The sequence below is a fragment of the Aquila chrysaetos genome, chromosome 10 (genome assembly GCF_900496995.4).
Source record: "Aquila chrysaetos chrysaetos chromosome 10, bAquChr1.4, whole genome shotgun sequence".
NCBI classification, from domain to species: Eukaryota; Metazoa; Chordata; class Aves; order Accipitriformes; family Accipitridae; genus Aquila; species Aquila chrysaetos.
This window is the reverse complement of record NC_044013.1, coordinates 17,893,012-17,908,298: the sequence shown is the minus strand read 5'-3', so window position 1 is coordinate 17,908,298 and position 15,287 is coordinate 17,893,012. Positions and strand designations below refer to the sequence as shown.

At 35.9% G+C, this 15,287-nt stretch overlaps 1 protein-coding gene across 8 annotated transcripts in view; it reads left to right on the top strand.

Moving 5' to 3' along the window:
- The window catches only part of PLS1 (plastin 1), a 50,518-nt gene extending 36,429 nt beyond the window's left edge, over positions 1–14,089 (top strand). For 7 of the 8 annotated variants that reach the window (XM_030029292.2, XM_030029290.1, XM_030029295.2 and 4 more), the window contains 8 exons: positions 883–1,078; positions 2,805–2,825; positions 6,236–6,314; positions 7,464–7,578; positions 8,320–8,453; positions 10,002–10,125; positions 12,247–12,371; positions 12,856–14,089. In XM_030029292.2, the coding sequence (XP_029885152.1) occupies positions 883–1,078; positions 2,805–2,825; positions 6,236–6,314; positions 7,464–7,578; positions 8,320–8,453; positions 10,002–10,125; positions 12,247–12,371; positions 12,856–12,991 (930 nt within the window). In that variant the 3' untranslated portion in view covers positions 12,992–14,089. The remainder of the gene's footprint in view (positions 1–882; positions 1,079–2,804; positions 2,826–6,235; positions 6,315–7,463; positions 7,579–8,319; positions 8,454–10,001; positions 10,126–12,246; positions 12,372–12,855) is intronic. The other variant, XM_030029296.2, reaches the window with a different exon arrangement.
- Positions 14,090–15,287: the final 1,198 nt, after the last annotated feature.

Genomic DNA, 15,287 nt, shown 5'->3' with positions numbered 1-15,287 from the left:
TACAAGCTTTAGTCCTCTCAAACTGCTTCATGAGGAGAGCTCCATTTTGTTTGTTTGCTTTTATTTTGGAGTTTTTTGGGGCAGTGAAACAGGATAGTAATTAATTTTTTCCATGTAATTTGCTACAGTTCATATAATCATGTTCTGTAATGGGTTATAAAGCAGTATCAGTAACATGTAACAACTTTTGTTCTAGAGCAAGTTTCTGGTTGAGTGTACCAATGCTAAATTACTGACTCTTACTCAATTCTAACAGTAATTCAATTACTAACTCATTTCCCTATAAATAGTAACTCTTAGCATTGTGAAGATTAGAGGCAAAAAGTATATGCTTCATGGTTTTGAACACTGATGTTTTTCTATGTAGATTAATAATAAAGACAAATTAAAAAAATAACACATAGGTTACCAATTTAAAATGATTCAGAGGCAAAGATATTAAAAGGAAAGCAAGGTAGTGGATTATCACATTCTGAAGCATTCAGACTCTTGCTGAGGGTTTTGGGCATCATCTGTAATTACTCTGCTTGAGAATATCAGTTTAAAGCAATGGTGGTGAATCTTTGGCACATATAGCAGAATATGCAGTGTGGGAATCAACAGCCTGGAAATGGAAATATAACCACTACACCTCTGGCTGCTACTGCTGTTGCTGTGATTCATGAGGAATGTTGTGCAGGCAGCCACAGAAGTGAAGGACAGAGAAAGTGGAAGGAAGATAGGAAGAAGGAATTGTTATGGGCTGTTAAGAGCTAGCTCAGGCATTGGGGGAATGAGGGCGGAACTGACATGGGTCATTTAAAGATTTGCCAAACTGCAGATTCAGTAAAGAATGGAAACATGCTAGTATTCATTACAAATTTTTTTTTTTTTTTCTTTTAGGATAAAAATGACTTGAGGAGGGCTGAGTACATGCTTCAACAGGCAGATAAATTGGGCTGCAGACAGTTTGTAACTCCAGCTGATGTGGTTGCAGGCAACCCTAAACTCAATTTGGCTTTTGTTGCAAATCTCTTTAACACATATCCAGCCCTACACAAGCCTGACAATTCATCTTATGATCTCAATTTATTAGAAGGTACTCAACTTACTAAGCATACAGGAGACAAGAATATTAGTGATTTCTATTTAAGTATTCCTTCTAGGTTGTGATATAGGATCCCTGTGTGGTGGTCCCTGTGTTAACACCAGTGTATAGAGCTTTCTCACTAGCTTTCAATATAAACCTTAGTAGAAGTCCCTGTTACTGTGAATATTGTTCACTTGTGTTAGCCTGACCAAAGGATATTCCTGAATAACATTCTATCATTCATTTGCAGGAGCAAAAACTGTCCTCTTACTCCCTTTCCAGTTTCCTGTGCTTCTTTCCTTACTGTTTATATTTATATAAATATTTATATTTGATGCACAAATTCTAGCTTTCCCTAATTTGCAGTGCTATACTATGCAACTGTAATAGTCTTTTAAAGTACTTCTCACATATTGTGTTTATATATATGTGTCTGTATGTGTATGAGTTTGTTGGCTTTTAAAACAGGAAACGAACAAACAAAAAGGCTTCTGTATCAGCAACCTATATTAATCTATTACATCAGCAACCTATATAGATCCTAGTATATCAGCAGGTTTGGACTTTAACTGTACAGTTCAGATCCCTAATGCTAGAGATAAAGGGATAATTGGTAGCAATCTTTGGCTGTTACCCTTTCTGTGGACCAGCTAATCTAGGATAATGAAATGGCTCCTGCCAGTGTATTTCACAGTTGTTCACTGATCTCAAAGGAATGGTGAGAATCAGGGGTGCCGCGCTGGGGAGAATCATCAGCAATGTTCACGCATTCCTCTGCACTGCCTACTCCTGCCTTCCTCTTACTGTTCCTATCAGATTTCCTTTCCATCTAGGTGAGTCCATCTTCCTTTGCTCCTCTTTTTTTTCATAATTTGTCTGCTCTGCTGCATCCCTATGTCACAAATCTTGTATCCCTCAGACCACTCCTGTTTCAGGCTTCCTGCTCTTCTAGTTTCAGCTGGGTGCCAGCTGTGGTAGAGGTATCAGAGCACAGGAGGTAGTCTTCCCTTTTTAGCTGTGATATCCCTAGTCACTGCAGTCCCTGCTGTCCAGGACAAATGATTGAAGGAAAGGCCTGCTCTTCCTCTGCTGCAATTCTGTTAGAAATGTATGCTCTTGGAAATATATACAGGAGCTGTGTGGAGGTGGAATATGTTCAGTTCAGCTTCTCTGTTTGGAACATAAAGTTGCAGGTGTGACTTGAAATACTGAAAACTTGGTCAAATTTAGAAGAGTTTTCATTGGCATGGCAAAAACCAGCTGAATTACTTTCTGAACTTTTGTAAAATATTTACATGAGATCAAAGTCTCAGCTACAACAGTTTGTAAAAAGTTACAATCACCTGAATGCTAGATTACAATTTTGTAATGATAAATACCGGCCAAATTTAACGTACTGTTTATAGTATATATTTTAGAGATGGAGAATCATGCCAATGTTATCTGTTCAAAGGCAAGTAGACAACTCTCCTTTGCCCCCAAATAATAACTCCTGTGGTGACATGTAGATCTAAACCATCAAAATGGTAATTTCAGCCAAAGACGATGTTGTTAATGGGTTTTTCTGTTAATTTGTTTTATTTTTTCTATAAAATCCTGTGCTTTTACTGATGTTTTCTCAAGGTAGTGATATAAAATATAAGACATTCATTTCTTTATAGTTTCATCATAGATTGTCTGTTGAAATCTGACTCATAATTTATAATGCTTTCCTATTTTGCTTCATGAAATGCAGATTTGACCCCTCCTAATGTAGGTACTGTATTTAGTACTTTTCTGTACTCCATAAAAGTGTTTATACTGCAATTTTTCTTCTTCTTTTTTTTTTTTTTTTTTTCCCTAGTGTTTTAATCACCTCTGTCCTTTTCTGGTTGATTTTTGCATTGTTCTTGTATTTTTCTGTTGCTTTAATATGCCGTCATAAGTAAATGAGAAAGGAGAGGAAAAAAAAAAAAAAACAAACCAAAAAACCAAAACCCCTACAGGTCTAACATGATGCATATAAAATGAGGGTAGGACTTGCAGTAAGTCAAATGCCATATAGTTCTTTCTGTGGGTTTAACCAATAGGGGCTTTCCATGAACCAAGATGTAAAGTTCTAGGTATGTGTGGGTGAGTAGAGCTTTCTGAAAGTCTTCATTTTCATTCATAAATACCATCTTTTCAGTGACTGTTCCACCCAAAGAGTATGATGTGGCTGTTCTCTTTGGCTTAAGACAATGAACACTGTGCATAAAATGGCACCTGCTCTGATAACAACTCTGGTGATGTGCACTTGTATACAGAGAGCATATCCCTCATGTATACTGACATAACAAAATGAACATTTGGTATTGTGTGGGGATGGAGGGGAGTCCTGACCTCAGTCAGTGCATGACCTTTAACTGAGTGTTGCTGTTGCTCTGAGGAACCTTCTCACTTGTGGGGAAGGCAGCAAAGTTTGGAGTCTAAGTCACACAGAAAGCCGAGTTCTGGGGGGAGGAAGAGGAAGGACTTCTGTCCACCCATGTTTCCTCCAGTGTAGATGTCCTCTGCTGCTGGCAGCCTTCAAGGCTGTTACCATGAGAGGGTTAACTACTTCCACTCAGGCCAGCTGAACTTGGGGTGCAAATTGCATCTTGAGCTCTGTTGCCTTTCAGAGGGGTTCGTAGGTATCTGGAGCCCTTTGGATTCTTGACCCCATCCCTATGGCTACTCCCCACTCAGTTCCATAGTATAATATCTCAAAAAAAGAGATGGCAATAAATATAAAGGATACTACCAAATTTGCTCCTCTCTCTTTTGTGTAGCTCTGCCCCCTTTCTGCAGTTTTCCAATGATTTTGGCAATCTGCTGCACCACTCAGCAGAAGATATGCTCCTGATTAGGATCACAAGGTATATTTTGAATAAAAGAGTAGAGAGAAAAAATTGGTCAGCTCTCAGCCATCTGGAAAACTTACGAACGCTTATGTGTTGCATGATAAAGGGATTTGTTTAGAGTGGCATATTAAATATATTATACTGCATTTAGTTCCTGGATTCCTGCTATCCAAAAGGGTGCTGCTCAACTTGCATGTTCTTGCTCCTGCTTGGCTACTTTGGATTCTTTCGACACTGTTAAGCATGCATTTTAAAATTCTTGGTCTGAGTGCAGTTGCTGAGTATCTGTTTTTGTAGCTACAGTTTGTTTAGTAAGAGTTCATTAAATAATCTTGTTACTGTGTTTGGAATGGACAAGTGTTCCTAAAAGCACTTTGCCGTCAGTATTATAGGCATTGCAAACCAACTCCAAGCTCAGTAAGCCTAACAGCTTCAAAAAAGAAAAAAATCAAAAGGGACTTGCTTCAAAATACTGTAACTTCTTAAGTTTATAAACTTAAATTATATATCATGCTTGTATTTTGATTGTATCTTTTTTATGGAAAACCACTGATATTTTTAATAACTTTGTCATAAAATGTGAGTCTTTGTTGTCTTTTGAATTCTGTTGTGGAAAGAAATATGTGAAACAAAGCTGACTGCCTGAAGACCTTGCAGAATAGTATTTTTCTTTGTTTCAGCATGTATTCATCAGTGACTGTTTGGTAATTTTTACAAGTAAATCTTTCAAACAAATACTAGTTTGAATTGTATATGAAAGACCTCAATTTAGAAAGACAATATATCAATAGGATGAGTGTCATCTTTTTCATAATAATTGGAAAGAAAAGTAACTGGTAAGCTGGCTGAAACTTTTTAAATGAAATTTATTCTGTTGGAAAATGTCAGTTACAGCTGAAATTTCTGACTTTAATTTTTTTATAAATATACTGAAGTCCAGAACTTTTTGTATAAGAGGGGAAGAGACCTAGATTAAAATTGTAACCTCTGTCTAAAAATCGATGTTATGACATAGGTCTATTTCATGGAAAAATAATATTTAAGAGGTTTTCTTTCTATTCTAATGAGAAATACATGTTTATACAGTAGCTTCATTTTGCAAAAACATTCATTGTTCTGTAGTCAACATAGAACTGCAGTACTAAATGAGACAGTTTTCATGCTACATAAACTTCACTAGACAAACTCAGTACCATTAGGCTCTAAGGAACAAATGAAAAAAGCAAGGAAAAATCTTAGATTTTTATGTGTTTCAGTCCTGGGAAATCTGTTCTTTTGTTGTTTGGGGAGGTTTTCTCCCTCCTTAATGTCTTTTCTGTTTTCTTAACTGTGGATTATCAACCCAGGGGAACAAAGCAATGAGGTTATTCCAAGCTCACATATTCAGGCTAAATATGTTCTTAAATGCTCTTCTTTGATGTAAGAGAAAACAGCTCATGCAGCACTGATTCACATGCAATTGGCCACAGATACATTGTTAAAATTTAGGTAATGTTGTATGTAGAAAATCAATGTTATTACTGCAAACTGTAACTTTATAGAGAAAGAGCCTTAGTCTAGGAACCCGTGATTACAATAGATAAAAGCAATCTAAGTCAGGACAGTGAATGGAGGCGTTGGTTTTTTTCCCCTGCTGAATTTTCTGCATTTCTCATAAGCAGCATTGCTAGTTAAAAGTGCAAGAATAACTAGCCCCCTTGGCAGTATAAATACCTTCAGAAATTTAACCAATACAATACTGCCTTGCTAAGTCTCCAGTGTTAAAAACTAAAAAGGTGAGATCTGTTGCTTTGGGGACGACCTTCACAAATGACTACTGGGAACTTCTGTGTGGAGAGAAGTGGAGCTGTAATTTCTGGAGTTTGATGCAATTGCAGTAAGTGTGTTAGTACTAACTTGTAATAAAAATATGCCATTTCAAACAGATTCAAAGATACTATTGAATGCAATTTCCACTGATTTTGGTTTTAGGAAATTATTAATCATCACTATTTTCTCCATGATACAGTAATTATCTAAAATATGACCAACAAACTGTCTATTTCTATATTTTATCAAATTCTATTTACACAGAAAAATGTAGTCTAATAGTACTCCCAGTAGTGCCTCTGGCCTTGTGCCCAGAACTGAGGGACTCTGAATTTGATAGGATTGCCTTGGCTTATTGGCCAGTAGAGACTACTGTTAGGGAAAGGATGAACTCATTTTGGGGGGGGGAGGGGGGCAGGGCATGAGAGTCATTTAAACATTGCTTATTAACGTGTTTTCTCCAATAATTTATATAGAATTATATTTGTCACCATAGGAGAAAGTAATGAAGAAAGGACTTTCAGAAACTGGATGAATTCACTGGGTGTAAACCCGTATGTTAATCACTTATACAGGTAAGGCTTTTTTTTTTTTTTTTTAAACAATACTTTCATTTCCCTTGGACGATAGGGGAAGAAGGGATGAAGAAAGGGAAGTTGTATTTCTGCTGGAACAGTGATTTCCAGGTTTCCACACAGTGTGATAGGAACTTCAAAACTGGTCTGTAGAACAGCATTAAGCAGTATCTGACTCAGGTGTTCTACTCATGATCTAGAAATAGTAGAAAACCTAAAAAGTTTTCATGTGCTCATGTCACTCACTTGTACTTTGATTTACATTTTCTAAGAAGTTGAGTTAATTAGGTTTTATAATGCAAGATTTTTATTTTCTCTCGTGACAGATGAAATGACTGCAAACCTATTAAAACAGTAATGTAATTCTAAACTGTAAGAGAGGATAGATGTCTGCTGAGTAGACTGTAGGAATCTATGCAGTGTGATATTCCCTCAAAACAAAGGGTGCTTTAGCATGCTTTTTAGTTGCTTCTGATCACTTTCAAATTGTGCCAGCAGTTAATTCAAATCCTATCAATAAAGGATGGGATGCAGGGAGCAACTGGGAACATCTGCTTGCATGTATACTTGCTGTTAGGTTTCATTGTTTCTGTTTTCTGACCTCTGTAAAGTGATACCATCTGTAGATAGCTTAACGTGGAGAATTTCATTTAAGAAGTAGCTGAAGAGGATTATCAGGAATGCAATTTATAATGGAAAGATAATACTTTTTCTAATACTCTTTTTTCACAAGATGAGCATATTGGTTTTGATTATTCTTTAGCATCTGTAGGTGCAGATAAAGCATGAGTATTTAACATTTTGGAAAGTCCTAAGGAAACTAAAACTAGATCAATAAATGAAAACTCTTTAGCTAGATGTTTCATCTATACCTACCCTATGAAAGCAATTGTTTAATTAAAGTTGGTGAAGCCAGTGGCTGTGCTTACTTCACTGAGATATGTGGAAATAATGAAATTAAACATACAATTTAATGTAAATAATTGCAGAACTCAAGCAATAGGATATAGTCCAGTTTCTCCACAGAACGACACATTTTTATTTGTTTTTCAGCATCTTAATTACACTTCAAGAAGTCTCAAGTATTTTAACATTTTCATTGTGAATACGAGCTTTTATACTTACAAACATTGTTTTACTCTGGTTTAGTGACCTCTCTGATGCTTTAATAATCTTCCAATTGTATGATATGACTCGTGTGCCGGTTGACTGGAACCACGTCAACAAACCTCCTTATCCATTACTCGGTGGTAATATGAAAAAGGTGGGTGGATACTCTGTAATACAATCCAGTTTCACTGTCTCCCATTGTGCTGTTTGTAGTAATTTGGGTTGTCTAGATTTGTGTGCTACTGAGACAGTCCTGGCAAAACAAAAAGGGAAAAAAATATCTTCCAGGTGTTATCCCAAGGAAAAAATAGCAGTTATAGCATATATCACTTTAGTTTCTAAATGATGGACAAATTTTGGCAATATTAATTTAGTGTCTAATTAGGGTACATAAGTAAAACTTTCAGGCCTGACACTGCTGTCGTTGCCTGATGCTCTTATACTGTGAGGTGTTTCCTCACAGAGCAGTTTTATATGCTGCCAGAATTTGTGCAAGACTTGCAGAATCCAAGCTTTCAGTTAGTTGTGTGATCATTATTAAGCTAGAATTGTAGAGGGAAAAAAAACTACTGTCTGCTTAAGAACAACACATTTCAATAATTTTCCAAATTCAGTTTTCATGTAAGTATATATTAATTTGTTGACTTCAGTGGAAGTGAACTTGGGTTTCTCCAGTGTGAAAAAAGATAATCGTTGGAATCTTGCATACTTGCATTTATGGTAAAAACTGTGTTATTTTAATCACAGTGTAGAATGGCTTACTGCTACCTATGGTGACATTTGCAGCTAAAGAAAGATTTCTAGCCTAAGTAATTCAAAATACACATAGTTTATAGGTCTGTATTACAGAAATATTAAGGTGTTTTCATTATTTGCACACAAATTTTATTTTTAGATTGAGAATTGCAATTATGCAGTAGAACTCGGGAAGACAAAAGCCAAATTCTCACTGGTTGGTATTGCTGGACATGATCTAAATGAGGGTAATCCAACTCTGACTTTGGCTTTGGTATGGCAGCTGATGAGAAGGTAAGATAAGCACAGTATATGATAGATGTGTGTATATATATATATGTATCTGTGTACATGTGTATATGTGTGTGTCTCTGTATATCAAGGCAAATTAAAGCTAGTGTTCAGTTCACCCAACAGGTATTTTACAGACCCATCTCTAAATATCCCTCTTCTCCAAGACAAACTTTTATACATTAGTTTTGTAGTTTTACATACTGTGTAGTGATTGAAACCACAATAGTGTGTATGTGTACACATCCATTTAGAGACAATTAAAACATTATATACTAAAATTAGTGATGTGATTAAAATTATAAATCCTGCAGCAAGTAAAAAGAGCACAACTTATTTCATGTTGATTCCATGTATCTTTCTCTAAGTAGAGAGTAATTTAATGTGGTTTAATCCCAGCTGGCAACTAAGCACCACACAGCTGCTCCCTCACCCCTCCCCACCCTGTTAGAATGGGGAGGAGAATTGGGGGGGGGAGTAAAACTCGTGGGTTGAGATAAGAACAATTTAATAATTGAAATAAAATATAATAATAATTATTGTAATAAAAAGGAACATTTAAAAAAAAAGTGGGAAATAAACCCCCCAAAAACCAAGTGATGCACAATGCAGTTGCCCACCACTCGCTAACTGATGCCCAGCCAGTCCGCGAGCAGCGATCGGCACCTCCCAGCCAACTCCCCCCAGTTTATATACTGAGCATGACATGCTATGGTATGGAATATCACTTTGGCTGGTTTGGGTCAGCTGTCCTGGCTATGCTCCCTCCCAGCTTCTTGTACACCTGCTTGCTGGCAGAGCATGGAAACTGAGAAGTCCTTAACTTAGGATAAGAACTACTTAGCAACAACTAAAACATGAATGTGTTATCAACATTATTCTCACACTAAATCCAAAATACAGTGCTGTGCCAGCTGCTAGGAAGAAAATTAACTCTGCTGCAGCTGAAACCAGGACATTTAAATATTTGTAAGATCAAAAAAGAAAGATAAATAGGAAGAGGTGACGTATGCTGTAAAAGTTAAAACGGGAAGAAATTTTTAGGCCATCACAGCTATAGTAATGTAACTGTCATAAAATCAAAATCTTGCTAGTGCACTGAGTAGGGAAAAAATATATTATAAATTAATTTCAATAAAGAGTGTTTTATTGCAAATATTTTCCACAAGTGAACTTTCTTACACCTACCCCAAAACACTCAATGCTTTTTGTTTCTCAGACTGTTGTGACTCAGTTTTCAAGGTGACTTGGATGGTAGGGAGCTATTGAAGCTTATAAAGTAAAATTAGTTGTGATGTGCTGAGTAAAACAAATATATGAAGAAGATGTAACTGAATATTATGAGGTTTGGGATGTTATTCTTGCAACAACCAAAAAAGTGATTTAAAGTACTAAATAGTTTATAATGTAAGAGTACCTTGTGAGGATGAGTACTTGGCATTGTCACTGTGCTGAAGTAATAATTTACTTTTGCTTTTAGCTTTGTACTGGTAGCAGAGTCGAGTTCTGCCACTCACTTTAACTCAGACTCTTATATTTTCTTTATTAAAGGTATACTTTGAATGTACTATCAGACCTCGGAGAAGGGGAAAAAGTAAATGATGAAATTATTATTAAGTGGGTGAATCAGACACTTGCAAAAGCAAATAAGAAAACTTCAATTACAAGTTTCAAGGTAATCAAATTAATTTACTTTTCTTCTTTCCACATACAATCAGATCTGGGACTTTTAACCTGATCTGTTAACAATCTGGCTTTAACAGTAGCTCTCCCATCAGCTAGCATAATTGTATAAGGAAATATTTCTGACAGTCTGTGACTCTTCAAAAGTATTTTACAAGTCTATTAATAAGAAACAAAAAGAAATTATAATTTCTGCTGTAAGATTTAAAACAAAAGAAACCCAACAACAACAAAAAGGCTGAACTTTCAAAGGGGCTTCTGTCTGAAGTTACCAAAGTTTGGGCATGGCATGTCATATATCTTCCAAATTTTTGGAGATAGGCACTCTCATAGTTTTACAAACACGAAGAACAATTTTGGAAATACTCGGGGGGCAGGGGGCTGTTGGTGTGGAAATCGCCATTTTTAATAACAGCTGGTCAAAAGGATGTACTCCAGCGTGGCAGAGCCAGGAGAGGGAGCCCCAGTTAACCAGCGACATCTTTTGTCTTCATTGGCACTACTGATGCGCAGCAGACCTGTACAAAACAGGAGCTTTTCCCATTCAGCAAATATGAACAAATTGATAAAGGAGCTTTCCTTTCACATTTTTAAAGTGTTAAACACGAAGTCATGTCAGGTGTGTCATGCTGTGTGAATCTCATTCTTCAGAAATGGTAGATTAATAATTGCACTTGCATGCAAATACAACATTCTTATACAGGTTCATTGAATATGCTGAAACAGTTATGTCTGTGGTTCACAACAGGAACATAAGAACCTAGCAAGTTAAATATTTGAGAGTTCACTGTGTTATGAAATTGAATTAGTTAAGCATTAAGCAAAAGGTAATATCAAATAATTTTTTTGAAAAAATATTTCATTTTTACTCTAGAAGGTGACTTAGATCTTCATCTTCTTAAAAGGGATTACTGCTTCTCTTATTTCTACATAAATTGTAATAATTGTGGTATAAATAAGTTGAAAGTATGAAGATAATCTGTCCCAACATCTTGCTTTTGGTATGCCTGTGATTTTGCGGGGGGATAGGTTGTGTTTTTAAGGTAATTCCACTGATGGTAGACCAATAAAGATAAGGAGATACTGATGTAAAGTGACATTATTCAGTATACCTTTTTTTCCTAGTGATTTTTTTACAATATTCACATATATATTGTCTTTCACAATTTTAATTTATGTCTGTATTTTGGAGTTACTGCAGCAAGCAGATGGTGTAGCAGATAAAGCAGAGGTCCCTGATATTTATTGTGGACTATGATAGCAAAGTTCTATTGAATTGCCATTAGTTCAAACAATAAAAATGACGAAGGTGTGGGTTTTGGCTTACAGTCTTGGGGAGATACTCCATGCATTCAATGTCTTCAAGCAGATTTATATTACTATTTTTAAATGTATAATTAATGTGGTGGCTCTGTGGGACTTCACTGAATTTGAAATTATAGTTCTGGCCTGGTGGCAAAGGCAGCCATGTCACATGGCTTATGTGCTGAGCCCTGCAGGAACAGAGCCAGCCTCACGGGCACTGTGTGCTGACTGTTGGCTTGACCTCATCAGCTGTTCATCTGCCCTAACAGTTGGGAAGAAATAACAGCAGCGATAGCGCTTGCTGTTTTAAGAATAGGAGAAAACACATGTCCATGTATTAAATACAAACCACAGACTGCTTGCAGTAGCTCAGAATACCCTCTGAGTTGAAAAATTATAAAAAGTGTGAGCCATAAACTACTGCAGAAGATAGTTCTGTTACAAGAAAAGGAGAAAAATAAAAGTAGTTGGGGAATTTAAATACCTTTTTGTTGTCCTGAAGTCTGGTCCTTGGACTTCTTTCTAAGTTACCTGCCTTCCTTAGGGAAGGGGGGGAGTTTCTTTCATCAAATAAATTTAAACCATTTCTGTAATAGTAGTTTCAACACTGAGTGTGAACCTTATTTTGATTGTGGAAAAGAACATTAGACCTCATAAAGGGGAGGAAAAACCTTCACGCAATGAAGTAAAAAGACATGCTGCAATCTTTCAATAGGTATGTAAGATGTGCTGTAGGGTTTTTTGCATTGTGAAGACGGAATAATCAAAGCAAATTTCTTATGCTAATCTTTTGAGTCTTTTCTTTTAGGACAAATCAATTAGCACTAGTTTACCTGTCCTAGATTTAATAGATGCCATTGCACCAAAAGCAGTTCGTCCAGAAATGGTCAAGAGAGAAGATCTTTCTTACCAAGACAAACTGAATAATGCTAAGTAAGTTTTTAATACGTGCTTTGTATTTTCCTAAAGTGCAGGAAATGCATGAATTCATGGTGTAATGAATGATTTACTGATTTGTTAACAGAGAGGGATTACACTAATATTAGTTGATTTGTTTCAAATGGAATATATTATAAATTCTAATATTCTAGAGCTATTTTTCTAGTGTATTTAAAATATGGACTCACATTCACGGCTGATATGACCTACCACCATTGTACTGCGATTGGCTTATTAATAGCCTGTCATAACCTGTACTGTTTTTGACAAAAATACATGCTTTGATAACCAGTAGCAAAACGTCTGCCAATACAATTGCTAATACATGCTTTCTTCACAATAAAGTCCATTTTCTCGTAAAGTGTAAGTACTGACTTAACAGGCATATCCTGCTATTAAAATCTGTTGTTGCTGTGAATCTTGGCACACTAGTAGATGCAAGGAAAATAAAAAAATTTATTTTCTCTTGTTTTCCAAGGTATGCCATTTCAGTTGCTCGAAAAATTGGTGCTCGTATATATGCTCTCCCAGATGATCTTGTTGAAGTGAAGCCAAAAATGGTGATGACAGTGTTTGCATGTTTGATGGGAAGAGGACTGAACAAAATAAAATAATCAAGACGTAATATAACTTTCTGCCATGTTAAGCACGATGAATGCCTCGTGGTTTACAGAGTTCTGAAGCTTAGTATAAAAGGAGAAAATTCGTATGCACAAATATACTCATGTTTTAATAATGTGTTTATATTAGTTAAAGTTTTATTTAATTTCATAACACATTGATTATTTATGGGTAATATTGTTTTCAGAGTATGTTTATTACTAAATTAACATCACAGATTTACTGCTTTAAAAAAACCCACTATACTTATCAAGCTTCACTTGTATTAGTTTCCATAGCATTGTAAGAATCTGCATCATTTTACATATGTTATTTCAGGACTTACTGTGAAGCATTGTTTGATTTTTGTGGGTGTTACGTACATGTAGTCATACAAGTTTCAAGGTGCATTCCAATCCTATTATATTACTCTTAACTGCACAGAGGTTATCATCCTTGCCTTACTCTTTGAGAGCTTAACTCCTGTTGAAGCCAATGAGAGTCTTGTCATTGACTTCAGTGAGAGCAAGTGAAGGACTATGACGATGTCTGGAAACTAATGAATATTGATAAAGTTGATGAAACGCTTTTGTGGGAATTATCTTTAAATATATGTAGTAGTTTTGTTCTGTTACTGAGCAGGAACTTTTATGGTGTGTGTCTTAAAAAAACAGCAAATAGTAATCAGAAATGTAATCATGTCATTATTAGGTCTTCATACGCATTAGCTTTTGCAGTTGGACTAAACATCTGATTTTTTTTTTTTTAATTTTTCATAAAATATTATATAAGAAAACAAAAAAAGAGCTGGCTAGTCCAGTTCGGGTTTTCACATAATGTATTGCATTTCCTTATAGATTATTGCTTTGATTTTCCTAAAGTGTATATCATGTGTGCAGAGGCTTTGTCTAGTAAGACTGGTGTATTGTCTGGATGAGATGAAGTCCATAATTATTTTCTTACTAATTTTAAAGTATTTGTACTCCTTTCTCTGCAGCTGTAAATTTTCACTAAACATGCTGGAGCTGGACATTTAATAAAGTTGTTACCAGAAGCCAAACAGTAAGAAAGAAAGAAAACTAAATAAAAATGAAAGTTTTGGGTTTTTTTTTTTTTCCCAAAGTACGAAGCTGCTACTTTATCTCTAAGCTCCTGAAAACAGTCCTAAGTGTGGCATGATGAGTGAGCAGTTGGACTAAGCTTTACATCTTCAGTATCTTGCATAACATATTAACAGACAGAAGATGCATCCATTTAGATTCTATTATATAAGGGGATACTGGTAGTTGAAAGAATTAAGTGCTTGAATTTAGATCCATTTGTCTCTGTTTACTGGTTTGTGTTGTCTGGACAAGAATAGATTATTAATATTTGATAGTCACCTGGTTTCTATTCCCAGTTCCAAAGGATGACCGAGTGTTGTACAGAATTTGAGTTCTTTACCCTGATTCTGGAGACAAAAAGATAGGCTAAATTGAGGCTTACTTAATCTCAATACTGCAAGAATAAATGATCTCTTCTTGAGATAATGCAGTTCTAAAGTACTGTATTTACCTGCCCAGGCACTTGGCAACTTACTCTCTAAGGGTCAGTATTTCCTGTTCCATCAGCTACTGCTGTAATGTTTTGTTCCCTTTAGGAAAAAATCTGCTGCAATTATGTGGCTCAGTACTTCATGTCCAGAATTACTGTAAACTTTCTTTGATCACATTGAAAGGGTTGCTCAGGGGCAACCATCTCATGCTTCTCAACATAAAAGTTTGACATACAAGTTAAGAGCTGCATGTTGAAGGATAAATTACAGCTAACATCATCTGAAAAGAATTGTCTTCTCAGAGTGTTTGAAGAGTGCAAGTGTTAATTAAACATGATTTTTCTAAAGGAGATTAAAAAACCAGTGCGTCAGACTTTCAGCTGAAGTCAGTAGTTATGAACTCTGGTTCTGTGCCTCCACATGCTGTAAACATACACTTGCGGAAGTGCTGAGTTCTTGTGTATCATACTAGAGTAACACACAAGAAATGAGTTTGGCAATTCATATAACAAAAATGTATTTTTGAAGTTTAAGGACACAATGGTAGGTAATTTTAACATGGAAAGGGAAATACGTATGATTTCTTAAAGTATTCACAGAAGAGGAAAGTGAATGAAAGACAGTTCACTATGTATGTGGGAATTGGTGCCCTTAGCAGCTGCCTGCTGCAGCGCTCATGCGGCCGTACAGCCTGATGCTGGGGTGAGCAAGGCCGCAGCTACTGTAACAGCTGAGAGAAAAACAGACTTAAGGGAAAACGCAGAAATGGGGACAAT